The sequence below is a fragment of the Cyrtonyx montezumae genome, unplaced genomic scaffold, assembly GCF_038088225.1.
Source record: "Cyrtonyx montezumae isolate F1298 unplaced genomic scaffold, pur_monq_1.0 scaffold_3, whole genome shotgun sequence".
Classification (NCBI taxonomy): domain Eukaryota; kingdom Metazoa; phylum Chordata; class Aves; order Galliformes; family Odontophoridae; genus Cyrtonyx; species Cyrtonyx montezumae.
Genome location: NW_027072034.1, coordinates 85,318,357 through 85,346,095, shown reverse-complemented (window position 1 = coordinate 85,346,095; position 27,739 = coordinate 85,318,357). Strand labels below are relative to the sequence as shown.

The 27,739-nt window shown below is 36.8% G+C and overlaps 1 protein-coding gene across 3 annotated transcripts in view; it reads left to right on the top strand.

Moving 5' to 3' along the window:
* Positions 1-27,739, top strand: part of MAN1A2 (mannosidase alpha class 1A member 2) — a 130,694-nt gene that overhangs the window by 83,951 nt on the left and 19,004 nt on the right. For all 3 annotated transcript variants that reach the window (XM_065742195.1, XM_065742194.1, XM_065742196.1), the window contains exons 9-10: positions 16,328-16,443; positions 22,880-23,099. In XM_065742195.1, coding sequence (XP_065598267.1) covers positions 16,328-16,443; positions 22,880-23,099 — 336 coding nt within the window. The remainder of the gene's footprint in view (positions 1-16,327; positions 16,444-22,879; positions 23,100-27,739) is intronic.

The window sequence follows — 27,739 nt, the reverse complement described above, 5'->3', positions numbered from 1 at the left end:
TGAAATTTTTCACTTGTATGAATATGGATATGAAGGCTTTCACCTGACATTAGAGACTGAAAGTTTTAAAAATAATTCTTCTCAGTGGCATGTGAAATCACAAATAAACATAGGATATCTTGAGTTTCAAGGGACCCACAAGGATCATCGAGCCCAACCCCTGGCTCCACACAGGAGCACCCAAAATTCAAACCCTGTGTCTGCGAGAATTTTCTAAATGATCTTTATACTTCAACAACTTGGGGCCATGTGCAGTGCCTCGGTGAGCCTGTTCCAGGGCCCCACTGCCTTCTGATGAAGAACCTTTTCCTAACCTTCAATCTGACACTCCTGTGATGCTGCTCCAAGCTATTCTCACGGGCCCTGTTGCTGTCACAAGAGAGCAGAGATCAAAGCCTGCCAGTTTTGATATGAAAATTTAAAACAATATATATATTTATAATGCTGACAGCCTAGGTGAAGAAAAAAACCATGAAGACAGATGCACAATCCTGATTCCTTTCCTTGAAGCTTTCTTTTTTCTTATAAGAAAGTTTGAATGTTTTGATGCTTTTGTAGTTAGTGTGATATAACTCTTTCCCCTCAAGTTTTCTGTTCCTTCATCTTTTACAAATGTAAGTTTGTTTAGGAAAAAAAGGCAAAATGGTGTATTTTTGTCTTGTTTGACATCACTGACAAGTTTTGGTGACTTCAGTGGTTGGCTGTAAATGGCCTGTTCTGGCATGACAACTGGGAATTTGCTTCTGAGTTTGAATCTGGTATATGAGGGAAATGAATACAGCTATTATTGCAGTGACTGTGTATAGAGTTGTCTAATTTGATCATTAAAACCAAAATTCTCCTCAGAGTGCAGTGTCATTAAGTGAATAGCAGCACTTTTGGAGATTAATATATAGATCACATCTAGGCTTACCAATGTATCCAGGAAAAAAAAAAAAAAAGTAAGTACAAGTAGTCATGTATAATTTACACAAAAGACAACTTTATTTGTTTTAACTGAAATAATTTTGTCTGTTTTGTCTGTTCCAAACCAATTGCTTTTACAGCTTCCCTCAAAGGTAGCATAATGTGGCATATCACTGGGATTCTACATGGTATTTGTCTCAGTTTCAGTAACAGTGCTCAGAATTAGCAAGTCTGGAGAGGAAAGAAACCCAAATACTTGAAAATAAACATGCAGTGGAAGCTACAACTGCTAAAGTTTGATGAAGCTCTAGCATGTTTTCAAATAGAATTTTGAATTTGAGAGTAGAGTTTATGGTTGCAGATCAATAACCATATTTCCTTTTATCCTAAGAATTTAAACACCTTAATAGAATGTGGGTGTTTTGTTTTGTTGTTGTTGTTTTTTGTATTGCTCTGTACCCAAAAACATTTCCTGAAATTAGCTTTTAACATCTTTTTCCACTATGCAAATCAGGCTCCTAGTGCTGATACAGAGCTTCTGGCAGTGTTCCTAAGGTTTCAACCATTCAGCATTTATTTATAAACCTAACCTGAAAAGTTTTGTGAGGACAAGAGAGCAAGAATCCATAATACTGCTTTTTCTGGATAGAGCAATGAGAAACTGTTTTTGTAGCCCTGATAGTTCACTCTTCAGTGAATCCATATGCAGAAATTTAAGAATGTGACTTGCAATAAAAATGGGCAGGAAATGAAACATCGGACTTACAAGCTGGAACAGCTGAGACTTATACAGAAGTTTCTTCCTTCTTACTCCCTTTCAGAAATCATATCCTGCATCACAGAAGTCAGTTGAGTAAGGGTGATGCCTTCATGCACTGAATTTCACTTTGCTAAAGGATTCATGTTTAAGTCCATAATGTGGTTACTGACCTCACATTGGTATTAAGGACAAGGAAAGTTTTTACATCTTCTTCAGAAGATAATTTCAAAGAGCATTGTGTTTCGCTTGTTATATACCATAGTACTGGAAAGACAGAGACAATGGAAAGCATAAATTTTCTTTCAGCTCCTGGGAAAGCAGCCCTTCTCATTTTTTTTTCTGTGACCTTTAGTTTGATACAACTTTATCTTGTACAAATTACTTTCTACTGTTTCTTAAAGTTATTTCAAAACTCCATTGACCTAGTTCCATGTAGCTCTTGTTTCTGACCTTTCTGGGCTTTCTTGTGCTATTATTATTCTTTTCCTTTTAACATTTTTCTTCCCCTCAGACTTGGATCAGTTCTATTTAGGTTTTCTGTTAATCTGTACAGTATTCCACCTAAGTCGTGAAGAGTATGAAATAGGTAAAATAAATCTGTCACATACATAAATAGAGTGTTAAAGAAATATGGGAGTTTGTTGGTTTTTTTCAGTCTCTTCCCATTGCATTCAAAAAACTTTTGCACATTATCTGTGATGTTTTAAGTAACTTTTTAGCACATGTATGATCTTACACCATATTACTTCAGAATTTGTGTAATGTTGTCCATCAGAACCTTAAATGAGGTGAATTTAATTCACAGATAGAAGATTAATATCTCAGCTGCTGATGTAGGGAAGTAAGAGTAAAAAAAAATATGGTGTGAGGTCTCATGGAAGGGGAAAGTGATGTTTGTTTACAAAACCATAAAGTAAGCAGATCAAAGCTGACTCAAAGAACAAGAGATGCTGGCTACCCAGTCTTCTTCATGTATCTTGAGTTCCTAAATGATGCTGATGAGCTAGTTTTTGGCCTAGGGGTCAACAACCGTAATTCTTTTCCTCAAAGACTTTCTATTTCTATCCATTATAGGTCTTGACTACATTGTTGGATCATGTCTGTTTTTCCACACTTAAACTTTTTCAACACGTGTCCATGATTTTTCTCTTATTGGAGTTAGGAGATGGGAAGTGGTGCATGTGATATCCTGTAACCTTTTCACCATCTTCTAAGTTGGGATGCAAGATATGCTGCTGATGAGTTATTTGTGCTGCGTTTTGGTTTATCAGAGTGCAGGCTTTTCAGTCTTGAAATAAACAGCACATTGAATTTCACTGCTATGGAATGGGGCTCTAGGGACAGTGCCCTGAGACAAGCATTGTTCTGCTTTCTTTTTTTTTTTTTGATACTCAGGAAGACATTCATTTTCATTCATAATTCACTCATACCAGGCAATGTTTTTGGTACAGTTACCTAATATAAACAGTAAAGTAACTTACCAGTCTATAATTAGTTACAGTTTCACCAAGAAGGACATGACTATAGCTTCAGGTTCTTGACAAGTTGAGCTGTATAGTGCCGCCATAAATCCTATCTATAGCTATACCTTTGTAATGCTTACATTTTTATGAATATAAATTTCCATATTTAATGTATTTCACTTGAGGAACAGTTCTGGTGACAGATTCCCTTCTCATTCTGCTGTTCCACTCCATCATTTCTTTCCATCTGAATGCTATAAAAACTCATCCTAAAAAATGCCAGATAAATGACATACTGGTCACTTTTTCATCTCTACTTTCACGTGAAACTACTTTGTAAGGAAGCAGTGTGTGACTGGGTCCTTAGTGCTCTGTAGCGGGGAGTTTGATACACCCAGAAGGAGAAAAGGTTGTCATAGACAGGCTAAATATTTGTGTATAAGCTTATAATGTGCTGGTATAACATTAGGAGTGGCACAGTAGAAAGCTTTTGAATGGGTTCAGTCCAGGATTTTTGTCTTGCTGGGGTTTTTTTTGCTGGAAAACAGTGCCATAATGCCCACACGTATATTGGCAGCTTCAACTTTTAATTATGAACTGAGGCGATGGTCCATAAGAAGCAAGTGATTTACAGTAATCTGTCTTGAGGTTCTATAAAATTTGAATTAAAAATAGCTAGCAAGAAGTATATTCTAGTTTCTCATGTTAACATTCAATTATGCTTGCTGGATTTGCTTTTCAGTTAGTGAGCAGTTTGAGGTAAGCATCAGAACATCACACAGTGGATCGGGATGATTGTCAGCAGTTATGCTAGTGCTTTCTAGAGTAGCCTGCTATTCAGGCATAATGACTAGAATTTTGATTTTAAAAAAGAGACTTTAGAATTACAGAAATAACTTTGCACTGAAGAAAAACTTTTTTTTTAATGAAGATGTGTTGAATAAATTTAATTCTGATGTACATTTTCAAACAAGTTAGATGTAAATGCCTACTACAATAGCAGCTGAAAAACTGGCACTCTACTTCAGTCATTATCAAGTAACAAAATGCCATTTCTATTTGCCCATTTCTGTAAATGGTGCATTCTTCTCTTCTACTTTTCAGTGCTAATAATAAAGTATTACTTTTCATCTGGTTCCAACATTTCTTCCTTTTCTCCTGAAAAGGAGTTGAAATCACTCTGGATTCGTACCTCAGATACTGGAACTGATCTATCAATATTGTTACCTCTATTGACTCTTTAAGAATATTGTGTCATTTTTATTAAAATTGTTTTTTTTAGACTGTGTATGTCTTTCATATGCATGAATATAAGAAAAAATATATATTATATGCTAGCCTTTTGTGTTCATTCCACCTCAGTGATATAAATGATAACAAGTTACTGTAAAGTAAGATAGTATGCGAATTTACAGTGTGTGAGCTGAGCACTGCTGTTAGAAATATAATGGCCAATATTAAAATTATCACCACTGGAATGCTGATTTGGTGAATAATCAGACTGCTAGCTGTTGTGCAGTGCCAGGTAACGTCACCTCAGACAGACCCTTTCAGATCAGTTTGCAAAAGGCCCAAGTAAAAAGTCTGCTGAAAGGCACTCTGTCACATGGTGCACAAAGACTTGGTAGTATAGTGTCAGTCCATATATGTCTATTTAATGCACTAAATTCAAATGTTTTCTTTCATACATAAAGTGATGGCTGTCTTATAGATAAAAGTAAGAGGATTCACATGAGTATTTAACCTACCTTAGCACCTTCTATCCATCTTCTCACTCTCTTGTAGTTCTCTGCATTTGTACAGTAGTGTTTCACTCCGGGTATTTGAATGGGATAAATTTTGTTCTCTCTTTGCAGTTGTTTGTACTGTAGACCATCCCTTAAATATGCCAAAGCAAATTTCTTTGTGGATGTGCATATTTTAGTTTAAGTGGTGGTTGTTCATTTTCAACAAGCTTAAATTAAACCAAAATAAGCAGCTTTAATTTTAAAATTAGAGGGCTGCTCCAGAAGTAATGGCTCCTAGTTTATTATGTTGGCCCATGCATCAGAGGCAGATGGTGGTGGTACAGCAGAAGAGGCTGAACCTCACCGTCAGTATTCCATTATATTTTGTAGCCGTGTGACAGATAGCAGCAGAGGAGTATCTGACAAGAAAGTGCACAGGTGTGTCATTGAATTCCTTGATGTGGAAAAAAAATGTACCTGTTGACATTCACTGATGCTGCTGGAATGTTTGTTGAGACCAAACAATGGGTGTGAGCACAGTGAGGTAGTGGGTGGTGTATTTCTGCAGTGGCAATGGTGATAGGGGTTCACCTCCACTCGTGGATATTTTTGGGTGCAGCATGAAGGTTCTTGTTCGTCACTGAAGAAAATGCATAGCTAATGGTGGTGACTATGTTGCAAAACACTGTGGCTGAGAATGTGCTTTATCAAATGTTATTGTGATATTCGTATCTGTTGTAGTATCCATGGAAATCAATGGAATGCATTACTTCCAGAGCAAGCTGCATTTTATTTAGAGAATGCTTCTGTGGACTTAACTGGATTGGATTTACATTTTCTTTAAAATATTGCAATTTTAACATGTAGGAAAAGCCATGAAAACTATTTTAAATTATCTTCACTAAATCAGCACAAATAATGGGTCCTAAATTTTTTTTTCGCCTGCCTGTAGAGCTGGATTTAGACTAATGCTCTTTAGCTGACCTGGATAATTAACTGAACTGCTTCATTTAAACTCTTGCTGGTAATAGGCTAATTATGAGTAATACAATTTTTCTATTTTCACATGAAATTTTATCAGATATATAGCATCATCCATCAACTTTTATTTGTCAGCATTTAAAAGAAAACTGAGGAAAAAAACCCCATCTGATATAAAGGTTTGTAATGCGCTTTGTGAAAGATGTTAAGAAACCATCACATTCATCAGACTCTCCACCTGGGGACTGCTCCTTTCTAATTGTTGAAGCACAGCCCAGTGCATTTTGGGAACCAGGGGGAATTTCTGTCTCAGTCCAGGTTATGGCTGCTGCTGAGCCAGTACAGGTTCCTCAGTTCTGGAGCTGAGCATGTAGCACCCACGTATAGCACGCAACATTAGTTATAAGTACAGGTGGCAAAGTCTTGTTCATCCTTCTCATTTTTGTGCCCTCTTCTCACAAGCACCCTCGCACTCAGGGTCTTTCAGATATTAGCATACTTCATCACTTAGTGCCTGTGCTTAGACCTGGGTCCCTTATCCAGAAATCAGCCTGGACCAGATGATGAAATCAGTCTTTCCAGATGCAGGCCTCCTGCTCACCAACTTTTAGTAGCCTGCATTTTGCTAATGTGTTCCATGTACAGACATGCACTTGGGATTAAATTTACTGGGAAGAATAAGTACAGGTAGATATTTCCATTTGGTGACACACAAACTTAGGGCTTCATGACCCACTTTTTCTCCACTTGCTGTGAGCTGCATGCCATTCTCCAGCTGCTGGCACCTAGACTTGCAGGCTCTGTGATCTGTGGCCTATTTTCTGCTGATGTTTACACCACACAGCAGTCACACGTGGCATAGTGAGTGAGATTAGATAAAAAAACAGTGAAGAAAAGGTTTTCATAAGAAAGGATTGACTGCTCACCAGGTGCCTGGCTCAGGTCTACAGCCAGGCACTTTTAACCAACCCAATCTCCCATTTCTCCTTGCCACGCCCCAATCCACCCTGATCTTTCCCTTTTTCTGCCTTTGACCCTCCCCTTAATATCCAATAGTACATTTTGCATGAAGTCACAAACCCCTTAAGTTGCCCCATGTTTTGCACAGCCCAGCAGTTTCCTCAGGTATATTCATGACAGTCAAATTTGCCCCTTATCAGTATGATATTTGGGTTAATTCTCCAAGGCTGTGTCTGAGTGGCATCTTCAGGAGCTCATCAATCAGGATCTGAAAAGTTACCACCAGCTTGTTAATGTCTGGGTGTTTATCAGTTTCCTTATTTGTTATTTCTCTTGTATTCAGTAATACTTAGCCAGATCATTTGGCAAAGAAAGTGTTTTCACATTGTACATATCCCCACTTACAAGAATAAGGAAGGATTAATTAAGAACAGGGGAAGATCTGTTCAAAATATGAGTGACTTTCTTGAGTGAAAACTTCCCGTTGCATCGCAGAGACTGAGAAGTAAGTGACTGAATCTCAGTTATCTGGACTTTCACTGTTAAAAATAAGTTAGAGACCAATTTTTTTCAGTCTTTACATCTAATTCTGGCAGATTACAAACCCTGCAAATTGTAAGGTAAAATGAATAATAAAGAATGAAATAGTCTTTCAAAAGATTAAAGGAATTCAAAATCTAAAAATAGAATTGTAATATAAATTAACAAGTTGATCGTTAGTTACAGTTAGTGAGAATCATGATAATATTAGAAAATCTGTCTAGTGAAACTGTTGATGTTTTCCTTTATGAGATCATTTTGCATTTTCTTCTTATTTTGTTTGTTTACTAAATGTCTTTCCTAGGCAAAGTAATTTCTTAATACCACTATTAAAAATATGATTTATACCAATCTAAAAATAATCTATATGCAACAGTTAGAAATCTAAAATACCAAGAGGAGGAAGAAGAACAAATTTGGAAATGTACTGTCAAGTCCTGTCAAAATCTAAAAGAAAATGAAAATAATTGTGTGAAGTAGGCCTGTGTTTTCAAAAAAACATTTTGCAAATTTTTTTTCCAACTAAAAACTACTGCCCAACAAATTTTTTTGTTGGATATTAGTTTTTAGTGCTTTCATTCTTGGGTGATTTTATCTTTTTTCCTATTGGAGCTAAGGAAAAGATTTTCTTTCTGAAATATAAATGATTCAGGATTAAAATCTTTTATTGAAGATGTAGTTCCAACTTGACTTTGTTTTTGCATATTTGTTTGATTTAGCAAGTAGATTTTTTTTTTTAATTTGTTACTTACACATCAGTTATGTAACTGGAGATATGCTGTGTATGTGATGGTTAGTTTGGGGACTGGATGCAGGCATTTTTTATTTGAGCTTTGTTTTTGTTGTTTGTTTTCAGTTTAAAATCTGCTTACAGTCCAGTACATTCTGAGCAAATAGAAATGGAACATGCTTTCTAGTCTTCCTATAGCTGATGTGTGTACCAGTTGCAGATGAGTTCAGAGTGGTTCTCTGCTGTTTAATTTTCTATGCTGTCCTGGCAGATTTCCTTATTTTTTCTCACCAAAATATGTATGCGTTATGAATACAAAATAATCTGTGTAATCTCTGATGGGGAATTCTCCTTGCCCTTTTGCTTTACAACTACGTACCAATGTTATTAACTGTGTTCCAAGAAAATATTGCATTCAAATTTGATTATTCATTAGAAGCCAAGAGCAAGTTAATCTGTTAAAGCTTTGTTTTAATGAAATACAGCAGAGTGGTGCATTACAAGAATATGTTTTTGTAAGTCTGCAAGGTTAAGATGTTTTGCTGTTCTGTTCATTAGGATGCTGAAAAACTTGAACAAATAGAAGATTTGTTTATTGAAGATGCTGGTATTACTGGAAGGTTAAATACTTATATGAATTATGTATTTCAAAGGATGTCCATATAAAGAATTCCTCAAGATTCAGATATAGTGTAACTGGGTTATAGAAGTGCTTGCATATCGTGATATGTAATGAACTGAGTATTTCTGTTTTATACCAGGCTATTGATGGGGAGTGCATCAGAATCTAGAATATGCACTTTGTCCTCTAGCAGCTGTAATTCACACTGTTTTTCTTCACTATAAATCAGTCTGTATTAATAGGATCAAATGTGTCTTAAGATACCACCTGATTTTCTTGAGTGTTAGATTGTTGACCTAGAAGACAGCTAATTTAAAATGTCTGGGGACTAAAAGTGTATCTCTTGACATGTATTCTGCGAGTTTTTAAAGCCTGAGCTCCTTTGGAAATCTAGTATTTCTTTAGTAGTTGTTTTTTGTACCAGAGCCTCCAGATACCTAAACTATTTTTGAACCGATCTTAACTCATTCATTTCCTATCAAAAGCAGGTTTGTAAAAGTCCACTTGGAAACCTGTTACGGCGTTATTAAAGTTACTTGTGGTCATTTTAATCTTAATGTATCACTTAATTTGGGAGGCTGTGCAGCTGACGGTTTACAATTAAATCAAGATTGTTTTCTAGACAAGTATTATAGTTCAGAAGATACTTAGTAGTGCATTGTTTTCTTTAAGTCTTCTACATTCTGAGCTATGTGAGGGGATGTACCTTCTGATGATCATATGAGAAATACAGTATGGTGACAAGTAGGGGGAGAGGGCCTATACTTTTATTCTGTGGATGAAGAATACATCTCCCTTATGTATACTTTTTATCTTGAAGTTCTGTTAGGAATTGGATTGCCTTGGAGCGACAAGGCAAAATGCCCTCTCATCCTGGAGATCTGTGTGAAGATATTGCTCATGTTTGCTTTGCAGCTTCCAAATTCCATGTGGAATGTTCTGTCTGCCTCAAGCTTGCCCATTTGTGGTTTGTTTGTTTGTTTGTTTTGTGGGTTTTTTTGGTAAGAACTTTGACAAAAATGCCTCAACCATTTCTAAATGAAGTTAGAGATGCAATATGGTAGTGCCCTGATTACAATTTTATGGTTGTTTGTTTGTTTTTTTAGTGTACAGTTGAGAACCTCAAAAATCTCATGGTTTGGATATTCAGTGTTATGGGAGTTATTTGTTTTCAGACTGCCAGAGAACAAAACCACCCATATTTTTTCAAGCCTTTGAAAAGTATTTGCATCTACTTTCTCCATATGGAGTTTTTAGAGTTCAGCTGCTGAGATCCCTGGAGTTGTGTGTGCAGTGCATTCATCATCACACATCCCCAGGCTGAGAAAAGCTGAGCTGGTCTTTTCTTCATGCTTGAATCTGTTGTGACACCAGGCATTAGAACAGCAAGTAATGTATGCTCAGCTGTCTCCTAATTTCTGAATCGCTGGTATTGCATTTTTAAATATGCCTTTTGAATGTAGGTCTTTTATGTGGCAATCTGCACGTTTTTAGAAAAATTCTCATGCTGGTAACATGTTTCTTAGTGATAAATGATTCATATCTGACAAAAAATTGCACCTCCACCTCCTTTTATCAGGGCTGCCTCCACTGCAGTTAATTTGCAAGTTTTTGTGATTTTTGAGCCATCTACGGTGGCTTAGATTGAACTTCCACTGTGGATTGCAGCAACTGCAGTTTCTAGGGCTTCAGATTTCTGGATTAAAGGATTAGAAAGGGAGCTTGCACCTATTTAAAGCAGCTGAGGAGCATTAAGCCCAAGTACATAAAGTGAAGATTGAACTGAAATTTTATCGGAGCTACTCAGAAGATAAACAGAAGAGCAATTCTTTAAGTTTCCTATTTAAAAAAGGGATCTTTTTTTGCTTTATGTAAGGCCAATCGATACCAGAACAACAAATGGCAATGGGATGTCTGCACTTCCTAATGAAGTATCATATTAGCTAAATCACTTTACTACTCCCCCCAGTTACCTATCCCATTCTGAAAATCCTTTTCTGACTTAATTACAGCAGTTCTTTGCCAAAGACAGAATGTTAGGAGCATGAGCCTTGCCTTTTACTATGTTGTTCTTTTGTTACACAGTAATTGAGTATTATTAATATTTTGCTTGAAAAGAATCAGCAGTTTGTTCATCTTGGTGTTTCCAGTCTATTGGCTATTGTGTTACATGCAGATTTAAGTCAGTTTTCCTTTTGCTTTAGACTCATAAGTAATTAATATTCCCTGTTACAAGATTTGAATTTCTTCTATGGATTCCCAGATTTCTAATTCTTTGCACTTTTCTCCCCTAACCGTATATATTTAAAAATACCATCAGTGTTCCAAATTCATAAATCAGTTGCAAATTCATAAATTGAAATACTATCATTTTAACTGATCCTCCTCTCTGGCTGCTTGTGCTTATATGCTGGTACAGTGTTGGGCACACAAAATATACTTCTGCTTAGCTGTTTGTGTCACCTTCTTCACTCTGTCTGCAGTAAATAGTGCAAGCCTAATAATTGCTAAGGCAGTGCAGGAGGAAGGAATCAGGAAGGGGCATGGCTATTGCTCTGCACTGCTCTAATGGCAGAGCATCACCTGGGTCATGGGGCTGCCCTGTCTGTATTGCATGATGTCTTGTTTTTAATGCAGTGCTTGGCTTCTTACTTTATTCCTGTGCATTGCCAGGAAATGACAATTGTACAATTAAGGCACAAAGAGAAGGTTTAGCAAATCATGGACTGTTTTTAATTTGCCTCATTAAACTGACATTAACTGCTTCAAGCCAACTGTTTAAAAATTGTTTACACATATTTTGTTTTCTCTTGAGAGCATGTAGACCTTCATTAGAGCAGGTTTGATTACTAATGTTATCTTTAGGGGGCTTTATGTTGTTGCGGAGAACATCTCTCTGCTTGCACCAAACCTTTCCCCTAAACTAGAGAAGTCACATTTTTTACCTTGCATTCCTGCTGTCCTAATTCTATTCATGGGAACCACTGCAGTTTGTTTACAGACTGGCTCTGAAGGAAGTTATTTGCAGCCATTGGGTATATCTGAGTGTTAGAAATGAGAATAAGCTGAGTGAATGCATAGTGTCTGGATTGGATTAAACAAGTCCCAAAATTTCATCCAGATATAATGCCTCAGATGTGACTGAGATTAGAAAGCCTTGCTGTCTCAGCCCTGGAGAGCTGTCTGAGGAAAAAATAAGTTTGTCTGTCCAAATTTCTGAAGAAACCATTTTGTTTATAAAGAACCAATCATCAAGGAATGACTCTCTGTCCCATCCCAAGCTCAGCTTCATTGTCATTACAGTTAGAAACCAGGCACCCTCTTTTCTGACCTACTGAGTATTTCTGTGTTTCGTTTGAAATAGTTGCCCTGCTCTCTTTGTAGAAGACTTCTTCAACAGTGAGAAAATTGATTGCTGATATGAATATCATTGAAAATAAAACTGAATTTAAAGTTATTAGATGGTGTGAGAGTTTAAAGGGTTTCTACTTGGTCTGTAGGAAAAAGATAAATGTGATTTTTGGATTATTTGCTGAGACATGAATAATATGTAACTGCATGTATGTCATCCTTTATTGGTAAATTAAAAGCTCATTAAAATACTGCTATGAAGTTGAGTGATTTATTTTTTTAATTGCATACTGTTTATTAAGAAAGAAAACATTTTACAGGATGTAAATCTTTTGAAGTCTCAGGGCTAAAGTGTTCCTATGAGGTGTAAATAGTTTTGTTCTTCAATTGAAATTTTGTTTTGCATTTTCTGGTGAAAAGGAACCCAGTAAACAGGCAGACTGTAGAGGCTTGCCCATGCTTTCAGGTATATGACAAACAAATGTAGTGCTTTTTGTTTGAAGGCTGTTCCAAAAGAAATGCCTCCTATTTTTTTTTTATGATGGCCCATGATGTCAGAGGCAGGTTTTGGTGGTATTGCAGCAGTGGTTGAACCTTTTCTTCCAGTGTCCCATTGCATTTTGTTGTCTTGTGACAGATGGCATCAGAGTGGCAATCTGACAAATTGTTGTCTGACATGGAAGCGTGAATGAACCAAACATGTCATTGAATGCATGAAGCTTTGCAGAAGCACTTGTACCTATTGATGTTCATTGACATTTGTTGAGCCAAACAGTGGATGTGAGCACTGTGAGTGCATTTCAGTGGTGGTGACAGTAACTGTGGGTCATCTCTGTTGGTGCAGATTTTGATGAGTGTGGCATGCTGGTTACTGTTAATTGCTAGAGAAAATGCACAGCTAATGGTGGTGACTGTGTTGAAAAATAGCGTTTTGTAGTTGTGAATTTGCTCTATCAAATAATGTTGTTGTGCTCTTTGTATCTGTTGTAGTTTCCATGGAAATGTATAGAAAGCGTTACTTTTAGAGTGACCTACGTAATTGCATTTGGTTGCAAATGTTTATAATATTCTTTGTGACAGACCCTACTGCCCTTTCTCATTTAGAATAAGAATTTCCTAGGAATCCTTGACTGGAATCTTTTCCCTTTTGAAAAAGATCATCTTTGCCTATTTAAAAAAAAAAAAAAAAAAAGAAGGGTGGGGGAAAGAAGGGAAGGATGTAAGAATCTTAATTTGTCTTCTTTTCGAAGGAGTGATTGTTCCAAAAATGTATACTTGTCATTGAATAGAATATGTGCTTTCTGCCATATTGGATATGCCTTCACACTTCTGTTCTCTTTGCTATATTTGTCTTATCTGGAAAGAATTTTCCTCCAGGATTTCACTGCAAAATAGCTTTTTACGGTAAAAAGCTTTAGATGACATAGAGCTGATTACATAATTCTTTATAGATCAAATATGTGAAAAATTAAATCCATGTTCAAATTTGCAAATACTTAAACTTTTTAAACATAATACCTTCAAAGCTCTCTGCTGAAGAGTAGTGCCAAGTCCCTATCACAAACTCTGCTATTCTAATTATGACCTCTGCCTTTTGTTCTCTGGATAGGCATGCAAGGATAGGGCTGATTAAAAAAATTAAAAATATCTTATGTGCAAAACATTTTTATAAGTAAAACGTTTTGAGCTGAGCTTAAATCTGAGTCTGAGTTTTAGCAGAAAGAGCAGTAGAGGATAACCACTGTGGACCATATGACAATAAGTTTGGGTAGGGAGCTGTCTGTGTAGGGTAGAGTGGTATGCGATGACCACTCTACGTACATGAAATGTATGGCTTTCATCAGTTATATGTTTTTTAAAGGATCTTGAAAAATACTGCTTTGGTATTTCCATGCTAAATGGGAGCAGCTTGACACAAAATGTTCTTTAATTTTTAGTTATTTCTACTTGCTGTCCTTAGAAAAAATGCAGCAAATTCTGGTGTGAGGTATGCAAAATGGCAACAAACAGTGCCCTGATACAGGGATCTGAGACCCTTAGGAACTTCTTACCTTAACGTGCTTTTGTCTCTCTGCTTGAATGAGAGGAGAATCTGCACCTGAGAGACTTGCATAGCTCAATACACCGAACACACAGAAATGGTGCAGAAGAGGCTGCCTTGGAGGTGGCTCTGTGCTGTGTGTCCTGATGCCACTGGCTCCTGCCTTCCTTGTGCTTTCCAACCAAGACGAGAAGGAATGTGGAGGAGGAAGAGAGCTGCTGACCAGGGCATGAAGGCAGTTCTCAAATGACTGTCTGAAGAAGCAGGGGTGAAAAAGGGAGCACTTTTGATAATTGATTTTGGAAAGTCACTTGAAACATGGATTTCCCAATTCAAGAGTGAAATGATTTTCCAGTCGTCTTCCTACTCTTGTGCCCTGGACCCAGCTGGAGAAGCTAGAAGAGAAATGCTGTTCAGAGTCAGCGGAAGCCCCATTCTAACATCTGTGAGACACACCTGGTGCAGTAGTAGTGCTGGCAGCAGCCTCTGGAGTGATGGAACTCGGCTGAAGAAGAGGCTGGAGTAGTTCTTTGCTACATCTCTTTTGAAGGCAGTCCCTTGAGTAGTGCTGACAAGAGCTGTAGCTTTGAAGTCTTGAGATGATTTGTTTATTTTTCTCTGACAATCACGGACCTTTAGTTCTTCTGTCTGTGTGAGAATTGAATTGTTCCTTGAAGGAGTAATTTCTAGTGCTTGCATTTGAGGAAGAAAATGACTCATTGCCTGAATGCCCTCTTACAGCTTAGAACTAGAAGGCTCATTGATTTTAGTTAAACCATGGAATAATTGGATGTCAAAGTCTCTCAGAGATGCTAGGATGAAAAAAGGGGGTATGAAATTATTTCCCCCAAATTCACAACCTGATAACACGTGGGGAACCTAACAGGCTTTCTGTTTACCTCTATGTATGTTCAGAAATCCTTGAGTAATTAGCATAGGAGATGACAGGAAGCAAGAAGAATTCCAGGTAAAAGCATCTGCCAGCTGTGAATTACTGCTTGTAACTCTAAAGACAAAGAGGCATGCAGAACATGACAGTGCTTGCAATAAAAAAAAAACAGGAGAGTTCTACTCTGTATTTTACACCTTTATCCCAGAAAGATTGTAAATAATACCACTTTTCTCAGGAAGTTTAAAGATGTTAAGATGTTCCATCTTTTTCTTTTTTTCATTTTTTTTCTTCCCCACACAGTAAAAGGGGAGTTGCATGATTATAACAATTGTGCATAGTTCAGTGGATTTCTGGCATTGCGACAAAGTCGTTCTTAAATATTTCCTCACTGTATTGAGCAGACTGAAACTTCTGATGCCAGCTGTCATACTGAGAATGAAGAGGCTCTATACTGCTCTGCTTGGAAATGCTTATTAAATCTCAGAGATCATAATACTTTCTGAATGAAATATGTATACTGAGAGAGTGCTTACCTTGGTTGGAACAGGAACTCTGAAAGTGTCAGACCGCCAGTAAACTTCGTCTGAGGAGGATGTGTGATAGTCACTAAGATGGAAAACATAGGTACTTGTCGGCTTGTCTGTCAGCACATGTCAGTCAATGACACTACTCATGAAAGGTCATCTCTGCAAGAAAGGAAGGAGGTGACAAAAATAATCTGCACACTAGGAGATCTAGGTTATGAGGTGCTGAATTCAAGTACTCATACAGCCTTGCAGAGTAGCACATGGTGTAGCTGCTCAGGCATGGAGGAACAGAACAGGGCTTGTGGTGTACAAGGAGGAATTTAAGTAAGAGCATTTACTTTTAGAAATTAATTAGTCTGTTAAGTAACTGTTCTGTTGGAAGTAAAAATCTCTTGAAAAAATTAAATTCCTTATAGTTTATGGTGATTTGTAGCCAGCCACATGACCTAGTTGTGTCCTGGATACTAAGCTCTTATATTTTAATATACATACACGCACATATAATATATACAACCCTAGCAGCAAAACAGTTAGGTACTGTGGAATTAAGTAAAAACTTTGGTTTAATTAAATTTATGATATAAGGCACAGCCTGTGTAGAAGGCAAGTAGTGTGCATGGAAAATTACACTACCTGCTATGAGTATCCAGGTCTATGAAAAAGGTTTGAAGGAGATACATTACAGCATTGTTCTACTAAATAGACTTAAAATAATGATAATTGTACAGTAATATATAATCAAATATAAGGCTATATTTAAAAAAAAAATGAAAGGTACTATTGTATAAGCTCTTCAACTTTTTCTTTTCCCTCTTTCCTTCCTGCAGATCACACATCCGTGGGTGGGCTGGGAGACAGCTTTTATGAATATTTATTGAAAGCCTGGCTTATGTCAGACAAGACGGACACAGAAGCAAGAAAAATGTACGACGATGCCATTGAGGTGATTATAATTCATTGAGTCTTCCTTTGCAGTAGGACTTGAAAACTGTATTTGAAAATTGGAAAGAAAAAAAAACCATAATCACATAGGACTTGTTTTGATTATGTAAGATTTTACCCTGAGTCATTTAAAAAGTATTATTGTGAAATATGTATCAAATGCAAATTACTGCACTAAAAATGTCAGCACATCCAAAGTGTTATAATGTAGAAATCCAAAGAATATTTTATTGGAAATAACTCATACCAAGTCTAAGATGTGCACGATGACCAAGTTTTGTTGTTTTTTTTAATACCAGGTTCAAAGAAGTTAAAGATATTAAAAGTCCTGATTTGTTTTATTCATGAAATTATTTTCTAAATGTTTAGTTATTATATTCAATATTTACTTTGTAAAACACAGTTTGTACCTCTTCCTTGCTCTGTCAATCTTCTGTAATATGATCTTGTTCATTCTCATAAATGCAGTAGTGCATTTTTTTGTGATGTCTCTGAGCTTTTTAATACATGACTGTTATTGTTGAGGTTCCCCATACACTGACATCTCATTTTGTCAGGCTCACCTGTACCCATATATTTCCAAGTAACTAAGAAGAACAGGGAGTAATAATGAAGCTAGCTTCAGCTGAGTTAGCTATAGTGCAAACAGCAGCAGGGATTGTATGATCTTCTCAATGTATAGATTCATTCTTGGTACCAAACCTGTTCCAAACTCTGTGCATGCCATCTTGCTTTCAACACAAGCCTTGAAAGCTCAGTTATAATGAAGCAGTTTCCTAAAGAAAAATCTCTGTTCTTGGGGTTCTGAAAATTCACATTTTAAAAAATAAATGTAATTAAATTCCAGTTGAAGTTGCTTTGAAGCTGTAATGTGTGTTATTTCAGACCTCAGTTTCATCAGCTTTAGATTTCAACTACTTGAACTTTTTCGGCGTTATTTTAAATGATTATGGCATCATGTAGCTGTTACCAACAAAGGTATGATGGACATGCTCTTTGGAAAGAGATACATGATTTCCTTTTGTGTTGTATTAAAATTCTTCTAGACTCAGTATTACTTCTTAAGCTCGTTTCTAAGTACTTTCAAGGGTCTTTAAGTCTATGGAGGCAAGCATTAGATGCATAGTATCACATAATGGTTCTGCTAATTCTCATAACCACCTGATTTCTTCTTTCTCCTCTTCACCCAGCCAAGAGCTATGTTTACACTCCTAATGTTTGCGTCCCACTCTCATCCATTTTTCAGTTGTTTTACTCTTTTATGTTTGTTATATTATTTTTGATTTACTGCTCTCCTACTGCTGTGACTTATATTCCCAATTCCTTGATGCGTGAACTTATACTTATCCTATTAAAATACAGTTGTTCAAGTGAAGCCTATTTTTATCACTTGTTCTGTATAATTTTATAGGGCTGACTTATCTATATTTCCATCAATTTTTGTGTTGTCTGCAAATTTTTTTCACATTTTTTTTCTTGTGGTTTACTCATAGAAATGCTGCCTGCCATTGAATAAAAGTATTCTTTCAGAATCTTTATGGAATGAGGATTTTTCAGATTTTTTTTTTGAACTCTTCTATCAAGCCAACTATTAAATCACTTCATATGTGCTGCCTTGATTTTACGTAGGTCCAATTTTTTGTACATTACCAAAGAAGTTCCTGATATTCCTAGTGATATCAGCATGCACTTATCAATGTGAAACATTTATTTTTTCAAATTACATAAACAATTTTATAGGTTCTTACATTAACCTTTTAAAATACTGTTACATCTTTAGCTATTTCCCAGTCTTTTTGAATTTTGTTATCTTTCCAGGGTTTGCATAAATCAGTGTTAGTAATTCAGCTACTGCTATGAACTCTTTCAGTAGTTGTAGATGCAGTTTTTTTGTGTCCTCTGGGCTTTAGAATCGCTGTTTAGTTGTTAACATCTTTTGTAGTTACTGTTGAAATATTTTATTCAGACTTTTAGATGCTGGACAATTGCAAATCAGAGAACTTAAACTTTGATTCTCTTTGCTGTATGCCCTGTCTCACAAACATTTTGCGTGGGAAAATCCCTGTCTCTCGAGACACAGCAAAGCAGATTTGGGACTAGAAAGGATGACATCCATAGGAGTGAGAAAGTGCCAAGCTGTTCCTGTTTCCTAAGTGATATGACCTGCAATGCATCAGAATGTTTCCCCTTCAGCTTTCTCTCGGCCAGCCCCACCAATGCACATTTGCGTCTGCATGAACCATATTGATATATACATTTTAGACCATCCTCTTGGATCAGGGTTTGTATTTATCCCAAGTCCTGCTTGATACTGGAAGAGGCACGAAGAGAGTCAGAATAGAGTTTGTTTTACATAACTGAATTTTTAATTTTTAATTAAAATCTCCAGAGCCAATTCCTTCGCTGTTCTTTTATAGTTGCCCACACCATAGTTCTTCCTTCACAGCTAACATTTCTTATTCTTTGGTTTTCAAAACATTGAGCAAAGTCTTAGCATCATTTATGCAAACAGAAGGGGAAGGGTATAAAATACATTCTTCCTACTCATAGTACAGAGTTGGAAATGTTCTCAGCACCCACCAGTCTAAAAGAAGGTATCTGTTCTGCCGTGTTGCACTACCATAGCTTATATAATGAATGGAGAAGATATAAAGCCACACCCTCCCTCTCAGGTCTTGCAGTAGACTGTGACATCCAATTCCTTGGGATACTGAGAGGAAGAAGGATGCTAGCATGTGTTTTTCAGATGTTATGATTCCAATCCATGGCATATAAAGTCTTAATCAAGTTATCACGTACTTTATAACAGGAGTGCAAACAAATTCTGTTCTTCACAAACTCTGCATGGTCCTATGACATGAGTGTAGCCTTCCACTGCAGAGTACACATCTTTTCTATGGCCTATTGTGTAGACATGCAGAAATTGTGAAGCTCGTTGAGAACGTTTTTGTGGTGATAGGTGCTGAGGACGGACTTCTTTGCATTCAGCATCGTCATGTGGACCTCCTAGCCAGTCTGGCTTGAAGTGTTTTCTCCTCCTCACATTGGCTGGAGGTCGGGAAGCTTCCTTTTGATCTGTTAGCTTTGAGTGCTTTAAGCTGCTAGACACAGAGAATTGGTCTATACTCTTTATTATTGCATAGCATTAGATATCCAAAAGAAGAATCCAGCATTATGTTCAGCTATCACAACATAGCAAATTCTGTTCCAAGATGGCTCAGAGGGTGTATTTTTTTTGTAATAGTAGAATTGCATACAGTAGGAACATCAGAGAGAACATTCAGTGTTCACATCTGAGATAATTGTTTCAGTCATCTCACAGACTAAAGTACCTATTTACAATAATTAATCTCACATCTCTGCTGTAAATAAGTGTTTTCCTTGGGAGCTTAAGTATACATGTCCACTCTAGAGTATATATACTCATCGTGGTCAAGCAGGATGCCATTGCCTTGCAGTACCTACAGGAGTGTTCCCTAACCCTAGCCATCCAACCAGCAGTACAAACCTCTCTTCCAACCTTCTGAATCTTTTCTAATCCAATAGGAGCAGTACTCCTGCAATGCCCAGGTGTTCATTTTCAAATTCTGTAAATATTAGTTGTCCTTTTTATGCAATTAACAAGCAGTAGGTTGTTGAACAGTGCAGTATTTTGAGAGGATTGCGTTTACTTTCTTGTTAAGGGCGCTTGTTTTGCTACCCTTAAGATGGTACTTCATTATTTACTAGCTGACAGAACTTGATTTTCGGATTTTGAAAATATATATATAAAGCAGTGATTCAGAGGAGACTGTTCAGAAGCGGTGCACACTTAAGTATATGATGTTGTTCTAGATTGAGGGAGTAGGAAGGAATGGTATATAAATTTAACCTCTGCTCTCTCTTCTCAGCAGTTTTATTTCCCTGAAATGCATCTGTGACCCTTGTGCAATTGTCAGACAATTGCCAAAATATATAATTCAAAAGAGAATCCACAGAAGATTTGGGGGGAAAAAGAAAGTCTTCCTCTAGTAAATAACTAATATAAACCCTTTTAAGTCCTCTTGGTCATTTAAGAAGAAAGTGTCTTCCTCAAAAAATGATGCTTCAAGTTTTATGTACTGTATGATCATAGAGATCCTATCGTTACCATAATATCAATTTTGCCATAATCTTCTGCCAGTGTCCAGGATAATTGAGTCAGTGCAGCTAATGCTGTACATCTTAGCATCATCTTCAGCACCTCCTATCTTTCCTGTATCAGGTGAGGCTTTAACAGTTAACTGCACCAGATATCCCAGCAGTAGAAGCCACAATAGTGAAGCAGTCCTCAGTACCCTAATTTACATGATTGTTAGACAACCACTTTGCAACTGTCAGTTCCTTCTCAGTCGATTATTTCTGCATTCTTTTCACTGGATCCTGCCACAAGCACAAAATTCTGATCTGTCAGTAGTATTAGTGAAGAAGTGAACCCAAGAGGACTGCAGATCAGCACTTTTCTTTCATTACTTTCAGAATACATGGACTCAACAGAGGATAGCAGAGGAATTTTACCATCCAAATGATAAGGAACAAGTAAGAAGCAGAGTTTTGCTGTATTATTATATTGTCATCTCCCTGTAATCCACTGCATTGGCTTTTATCTAGTGCATTCATTTTGGCCATATAGGGGACTACAAGATCTGCATTGGCTGCATAGCTGAGGTGTAGATTCCCATCATTATAACAATTCAGAGAAATTGCTGCCAGCATTGCAGAACCTCAAAGACAAGAACGTATTCAGAAAAAAAAAAGAAAGAAAAAAAAACACAAGAAAAAAGATGTGCAACTGTTTCCAATTACTATTTATAGTATTGTCTTCACTGAATGAGGCTCCTAACCTAAGAATTCTGTCTTTTATTATGATAATAACTTAAAGAATTCTTCTCAGTGTTTTTTGGGTGGTTGTTTTTGTTTGTTTAAAAAAGCTCTTGAGAAATTGTTGAAGAAAACATTGGAAGACTGTCAGACATTCAGTATGTGGATAGTCCAAATAGTGCTGAGTTCAATAAAGTTGCTTTAGCAGCCCTATAGTACTTCAGCAATATTAAAACAAACAAATGTTAACTTGGAATATCTATTGTCACAGCTATTTCACTGTTTACTTTTAAATCTGAATTATAAGTTGTTAACTGATTAATCTGTGTATTTGTTAACAGAGTTTTTTCATGGTGACAGTGAGCATAGATGCTGTGTAGGTACCAGTGAAATCACTGTGTGCAGCAGATGTGACCTCCGTGTCCAAGATAATCCCTGTAGTTATTATATGCAGCATCCTCTTTCTGTGTGGTCTCAGTATATCTCATTTTAGTGTGAAATACATGTTGATATGCACCTTTGCACTATAATATGTTGTAGGCATCAGAAAAGCAGCAGGGAGGAGTATTGATTCCCTTCTATAATAGATCTTGGGATTGAGAAGGAGAGTAGTAAATGCCTTTTTTATGGCACTTTGATCCTTCAACTCTAATAAACCTTGGAGTACTCTGGCCAGTTTCCTTTTTTTCCACTTTAAAGGAAGATGTGAGCCTATCAGATTGTTACAAAAGAGATTTTGAGAAAAAAGGTAGAAATGTCTCTGCGATAACTTATTTGTAATGGACTCAAACTGAAACAACCTTCTAGTTACACAACAAGAAAAATTATATAATGCAAAACAGTAAGTACTGAAGTAGATGGTGCAGATTATCATTGTCTTTGAAAGAGGCTTAAGTAAATACATTTTTCCATGTAGTTAGTGAACTTTCCATGGAATTTGCAAACTTTGGCAAGTTGCATCAGCTCTTCTCCAAACAGTGTCAAATGAGTGCCATTTATAAATCACAAGCAACAACATACACAGGTACAAAAGTGCAAAGAACAAGCTGCTGTTACTTTACCTACTCATAATAGTGAACAGCTGCACAAGCCCTCACCCATTCTTTGTCCATGTGCAATAGAAATGCTGCTGCGGAGAGGCTAAAAGAAAGATGGAGCATCATTCTTACTTTCTGTTGAAGTCTTACTAATAGCCCAGGTGCTGCATTTGCATACATTTCTGACTGAAAGTATCCAGAAAATTTGTGTGAATACACACTAACTGTATAGTAGAACAGATATTTACTTCTCAGAGTTAACAAGTAGACAAGTAGTTGAGTGAACCATAAAACGTGCTTAATTCTCAAATAAAACTGTAATCTCATTTGTGTTGTGACTTTCCTGTGACAGGTTTCATAAACGTAATTTAGCAAATAGTATTTTTTTGTGTTCACTGAAATTATATTCTTGTATCTGTTTGTTCATGTGGTGCTCAAAAGTGTTTTTGATGAATAAAAGTGTTTTTGTTTTGAAAACAGTATTTTATTCTTTGAAGAAGTGTTAGTATGTAAAACTTGCATTTAAAGCAATATTTGAAAGTTCTTATAATCTTCTTGTAGGCCATAGAAAAACACCTCATCAGAAAATCCAATGGAGGACTGACCTTCATTGGAGAGTGGAAGAATGGACACCTGGAGAGAAAGATGGGCCATTTGACCTGTTTTGCAGGAGGAATGTTTGCCCTCGGAGCAGATGGTTCCCGAGATGACAAAGCTGGACATTACTTGCAGCTTGGAGCTGAAATTGCACATACTTGTCACGAGTCATATGACAGAACAAGTAAGATACACTGCTAGTTATTTCTGAATATGGAAATCGTTGAAATTGTTTCTAAGAGTTGTTTCAGAATTATTTCTTTTATAGTATGCACTGTTTTTACATCAGCGTCATTGCCTTAACGTCAGTGTATTTACTTCTCATCTCCATCGTGGTGAGTGATAGCGAAATTTTCCTGTATGTTTACCCCTGTTTTTGCATCACTTGGCTATAATATGCTATGTGGGTGCAGAGATGAAGGAGTCTGTGTGGATACTTGTCATCCCAGATTCAAAGGCAGTTTTTAATTTCATATATACTATTCTTACAGATGTGTAGAGCAAGTAATTTGCAGAAGCGACTTAACAGATTTTAATAGTAATGCATTCTAGGTAAAATACAATTAGAGTAGAGAGAATGGAGATTACTGTGCAAATTGTAAGATGGTCAAAAACCTGACTAAATGAGAAGGCACTGTCAGCCTTCATTGTTGGGCTGGAAATTAGTCTTTCGGATCATTTTCTCTTTTTTATTTTTTGTCTTTAATAGTGACCTTGATGTGTAAAGTTGGAGTGTGCTATTTACACTTACTGTGGCTATAAAATCAAAAGACACAATTAAAACACAACCATTTTAGAATAATAAACAGGAAGTCTTGGACTGGACTGTAAGAAGGAATAAGTTAATAGTAGAAAGACCAGGAGCTCTTTCTGTAAACTGAGTGTTGAAAGATGCTGGTGCAGCCTTCGTCTGTATCAGGTGAAGAATTTCCAACAGAGATAAGAGAATATTAACACTGCCTTAGAAGACGTGTAATTTATCATCCAGAGTACTCTGTACAAATCTGAATCTGAAGCAGAAAGAATGCAGAGGAGAACCAGCAAAATGATGAGGGTGACAGACCTTTTATCTTACAGTAAGAAAAGAAGTTGACCTGCTTAGGTGAGAAAAGTAATATCCAAGAAGAGAATAGATTTGTTGTCATATCAGTGGATAAACACTAAAAAAAAATACAGCTATTTTAAGATGTAAGTACACAGCTATATAAAGAGCAAGAATTTATATGCTTGCCATGAATAAATGTAGGTTAGAAATTGAAAATGGCTTTGTGTGGCCATCAGAGAAGCAAGTTTCTGAAATAACATCCTTGTAGAGGTAATGGGAACTACGCATGGCAATTTTAAGATGAGAATTCATGTATTTATTTGCAGAGATTATGTAGTATCGTTATAAGATTGCCATTAAAATAAAACAATAGGAAAAAAAAATAACAAAGGTGCTTAAGGAAAAAGATAGGAGATAATGTTCCAGGTGCTGTTGCATATTGAAAGCTTGCATTAAAAATTTTAAATCAGATACTTAAGAATTGGTAATGCTAAATTTACAGTTGCAAGTACAGCTCTTTTTTTTTCCCTTCAGATTTTTATTCTGTACCCTAAATAAGTCAGAAGACAGGGATAAAATTTTGTTTACATATTTAATGACTTTGTAAGAACACATGCAAGGAATAGACTGAATGTTGTACAGACAGATGTGAATTTGCAGTGCCCTAGTTTTCTTTTGTTCAGTCCTACAGTCTCAGTAGTTTGGATTTTTGTTTTGTATTTTTTTTCTGCCCAGATTTTTCAGAAAAAATAATCATCTGTTACGTGTGAACTGTCAAAAACTTCTTAATGCTTTAGCAGCATAATTTAGACATAATTGTACATTGTAATGTGAGAACTAACTGGTTACAGAAAAAGGCTGTCTTTTGGAGAACAGATAAGTTGTTCTGGTTCAGCTCATAGATTTATTTTTGAGTCAGCGTAGGCGAAAGCTTCTCTTTCCTATAGACTTGGGAGAACTTTTGCCCTGTTTGGTGTCCTAGAGGAGACAGCTAGACACAGAGGCTGTGTACTAAGTACAGAGGGCTTTTTTCTTTAGGTAGACCAGAGCTTTCCTTTCCCTTGTCTTCCCAGAGCTACTCATAATAAACAAAAGTACGTGGCTGGTCTTACTATATTCTAGTGTTGTGCTACATTATGAAGCAGCCTAAGTTTCTGTAAGGGGCAAGTGTGAAAAGAACTGCTATTCAGTGATCCAGTCCTAGCAAAATCAAAGCAGAATTTCTAAGAACAAAAGCACTTATGGAAAAGAAGGACATTACATTGCCAACTGTCCTGTTGCACGTATTGTAGGTATAAAAGGAAGTTTAGGAAAAAGAAAATTCAGTAATACAGACAGCATCAGACAAACTAAATTCTGTATTTGGTGCAATCTGTCTTTACGGTAGAATTATCGTATCATGAAATACCATCTCCTGAAATTCTGCTTTGAAATCATGCTTTCCATGGCTTATGTAAATAAACATGAGATGTTTAGTTATATGACAAGTGATTTAGGGGCCAAGATTTCTGTGTAGTAGTATTTCAGATAGATTCCAGTGGAGCAGTTTTGGTCTGAGCTGATTTTACCACTGCACTAATAAGTAAAATGGCCCTGTCTTGCAGTGACAGCACACCTGATTATTTAGCGCGGAGGTGATTTTATGCCATGACATTTGTGTCTGGAGCCTTTTTATTTATTAGAATGTTCTAAGACAGTAATAGAATTTTCTCAAACTGCTTTTCCCCTCTCATACATTACTCTGTGTCTTCAGGCAAACTGTCACCCTGTGTGAGACAAAGTATTTGTCATGGCTTCATCCTTCTTTAACAAAACGAGGTAATATAGCCCTTTTACTTATTCTTAATTTACTTTGGCCTCTATTCTCACTTACTTGCCATTGGAACTGAAGTTATCACAACTGATGGGAGAATCACCCAGACTTTCATCATTTCTAAGACCTTTCCTGTGGCCCCTTAGATTCATTTGCTTCTGTTGATCACTGCTAAAGACCTTTGAAATGAGAAAGACCATTTTGAAACCCACTCCATTCTCTGGTATACGCCTTTATGTCAAACATTCTGTTGCTAGCCAGATTTTTTTCTCAGCAGCAGATCTTAGTGTTTGGGAATTCTTGCCCCTGCAGGCATAGATAACCATTCTCTCCCAACTGTGAGAGGCAGAAGAGCAGATCTTGCAAGAATCCCACAAACCAAAGCTGGGCTACAATGCTCTCCAGTGTATTCTATCTCATTCCCCAATTCAAATACTTCATCTTGGGTCGCTAGACTTTTGATGAAAAGGTGTATGACTTACCATCAGTCATTTGGAGAGGATTGAGCACCACCCTGCAGATAATAAGGCATCCTGTTTTTTCACCTATTTACTGATGAAAAACACTGACATTCTTTCTTTTCTGGAAGTGGCGATCACTTTCCAATGTAACCAGAAAAAAGTTACCACATGATCACAGGTAGACTGACTGATTTGCCTTACTGCTGGCATCACTGTAACAGGAGCTTTCTCCTGATGTTTTGGTTATTCAGTCCCCCAGATTGTGTCTTAGTGATCCCATGTAGAATTTTCAGATGTTTGCAGTGCATTACTGAGGCTTGCTGAAGAATTTAGAACTTTTTTTAGCTTCATAGGAAGTGTAACACAAGCACACTGTCAGCTCTGGGACAGACTGTTTCTGGTGTGACACTTTCCCAAGTCTCCCAGCCAACCTCAGGTCTGTGAAGCTGCCTTTGAGAGGCCACAGCCTACTGCACCTACAAGTCCTGCTGGATCAAGCAAAGAAATTCTGTCTCAGGGCATGAGAATGTTTTTGCCTTTCTACATAACACCAACAGTTGGCAGTCATTGCTGCTTCTTCTAAAGATTAATCACTGTGAAGATGCATAGCTTTTTCACAGCATCACATGTGGAGGAAGGATGAGACTCCATTTTGGACTTATAGGATCTATGCATTCATGTGTAATCTTAGTTCAGATTGGTGATGTTGTGGAACATCCCACCTCTACAGAGAGGAGGATTTCTGTCTCTTGAATTTAAGAATGTCTTATTTCATACCTTAGTCAAAACTAACAGCAGAATTGGTAGACAGACCAAAAGTCAGTTCAAAAGTCAGTTGTTCGATCTCTGTACAGATCTCATTGTTTCCATAAGGCAGCTGGCCATCACATTCACCCAACTTAGCTGAAAGTATTTACTTTTATTACCCTGGAGACTGAATAAGTTAATCATTACCGTTGAGTTAGCTCTCAACAGTTAAAGTCTCAAAGTCCTGCTGTTTTTTTATTAGCAAATCTAAAATCACTTACCTCTTTGGAATAATTCACTCTTCTATGCATGCTGTTTTCTCAAGTTTTGTCAAGGTTTCATTATTCAAATAGAAGTTTGTCTGTTTACCTGGCAGCCTTCTTCTACGTGGCTTGTTACAAGTTTTGCCTTAATCCTTCATAGCATTACTCCATGATTTGTATTGCCTTTCTCACCAGATTGCATTCTGTCAGCAATGTTACCCATTTCATCTCTTATGATGCTGTCTGCACCACAAAACTGATTTGTACAGAGAAGCTGGAAAGTCTTTGTAACTTTTCTGTTGTATTTCAATCATCATTATATCCCAGTAATAGTAATCACATTCATGTGGTCTTTAACAGGGCACAGGGACACAGTCACTCTGATAATATGATTTATCTGTCAGCATTCTCCAAGCCTTCAGACTCCTGAGCTGTAGGCTGGAAAAGTGATTGAGGGTATCCTGAGAAGCTCAGGCTCTTTCTAGGGGTCTTTGA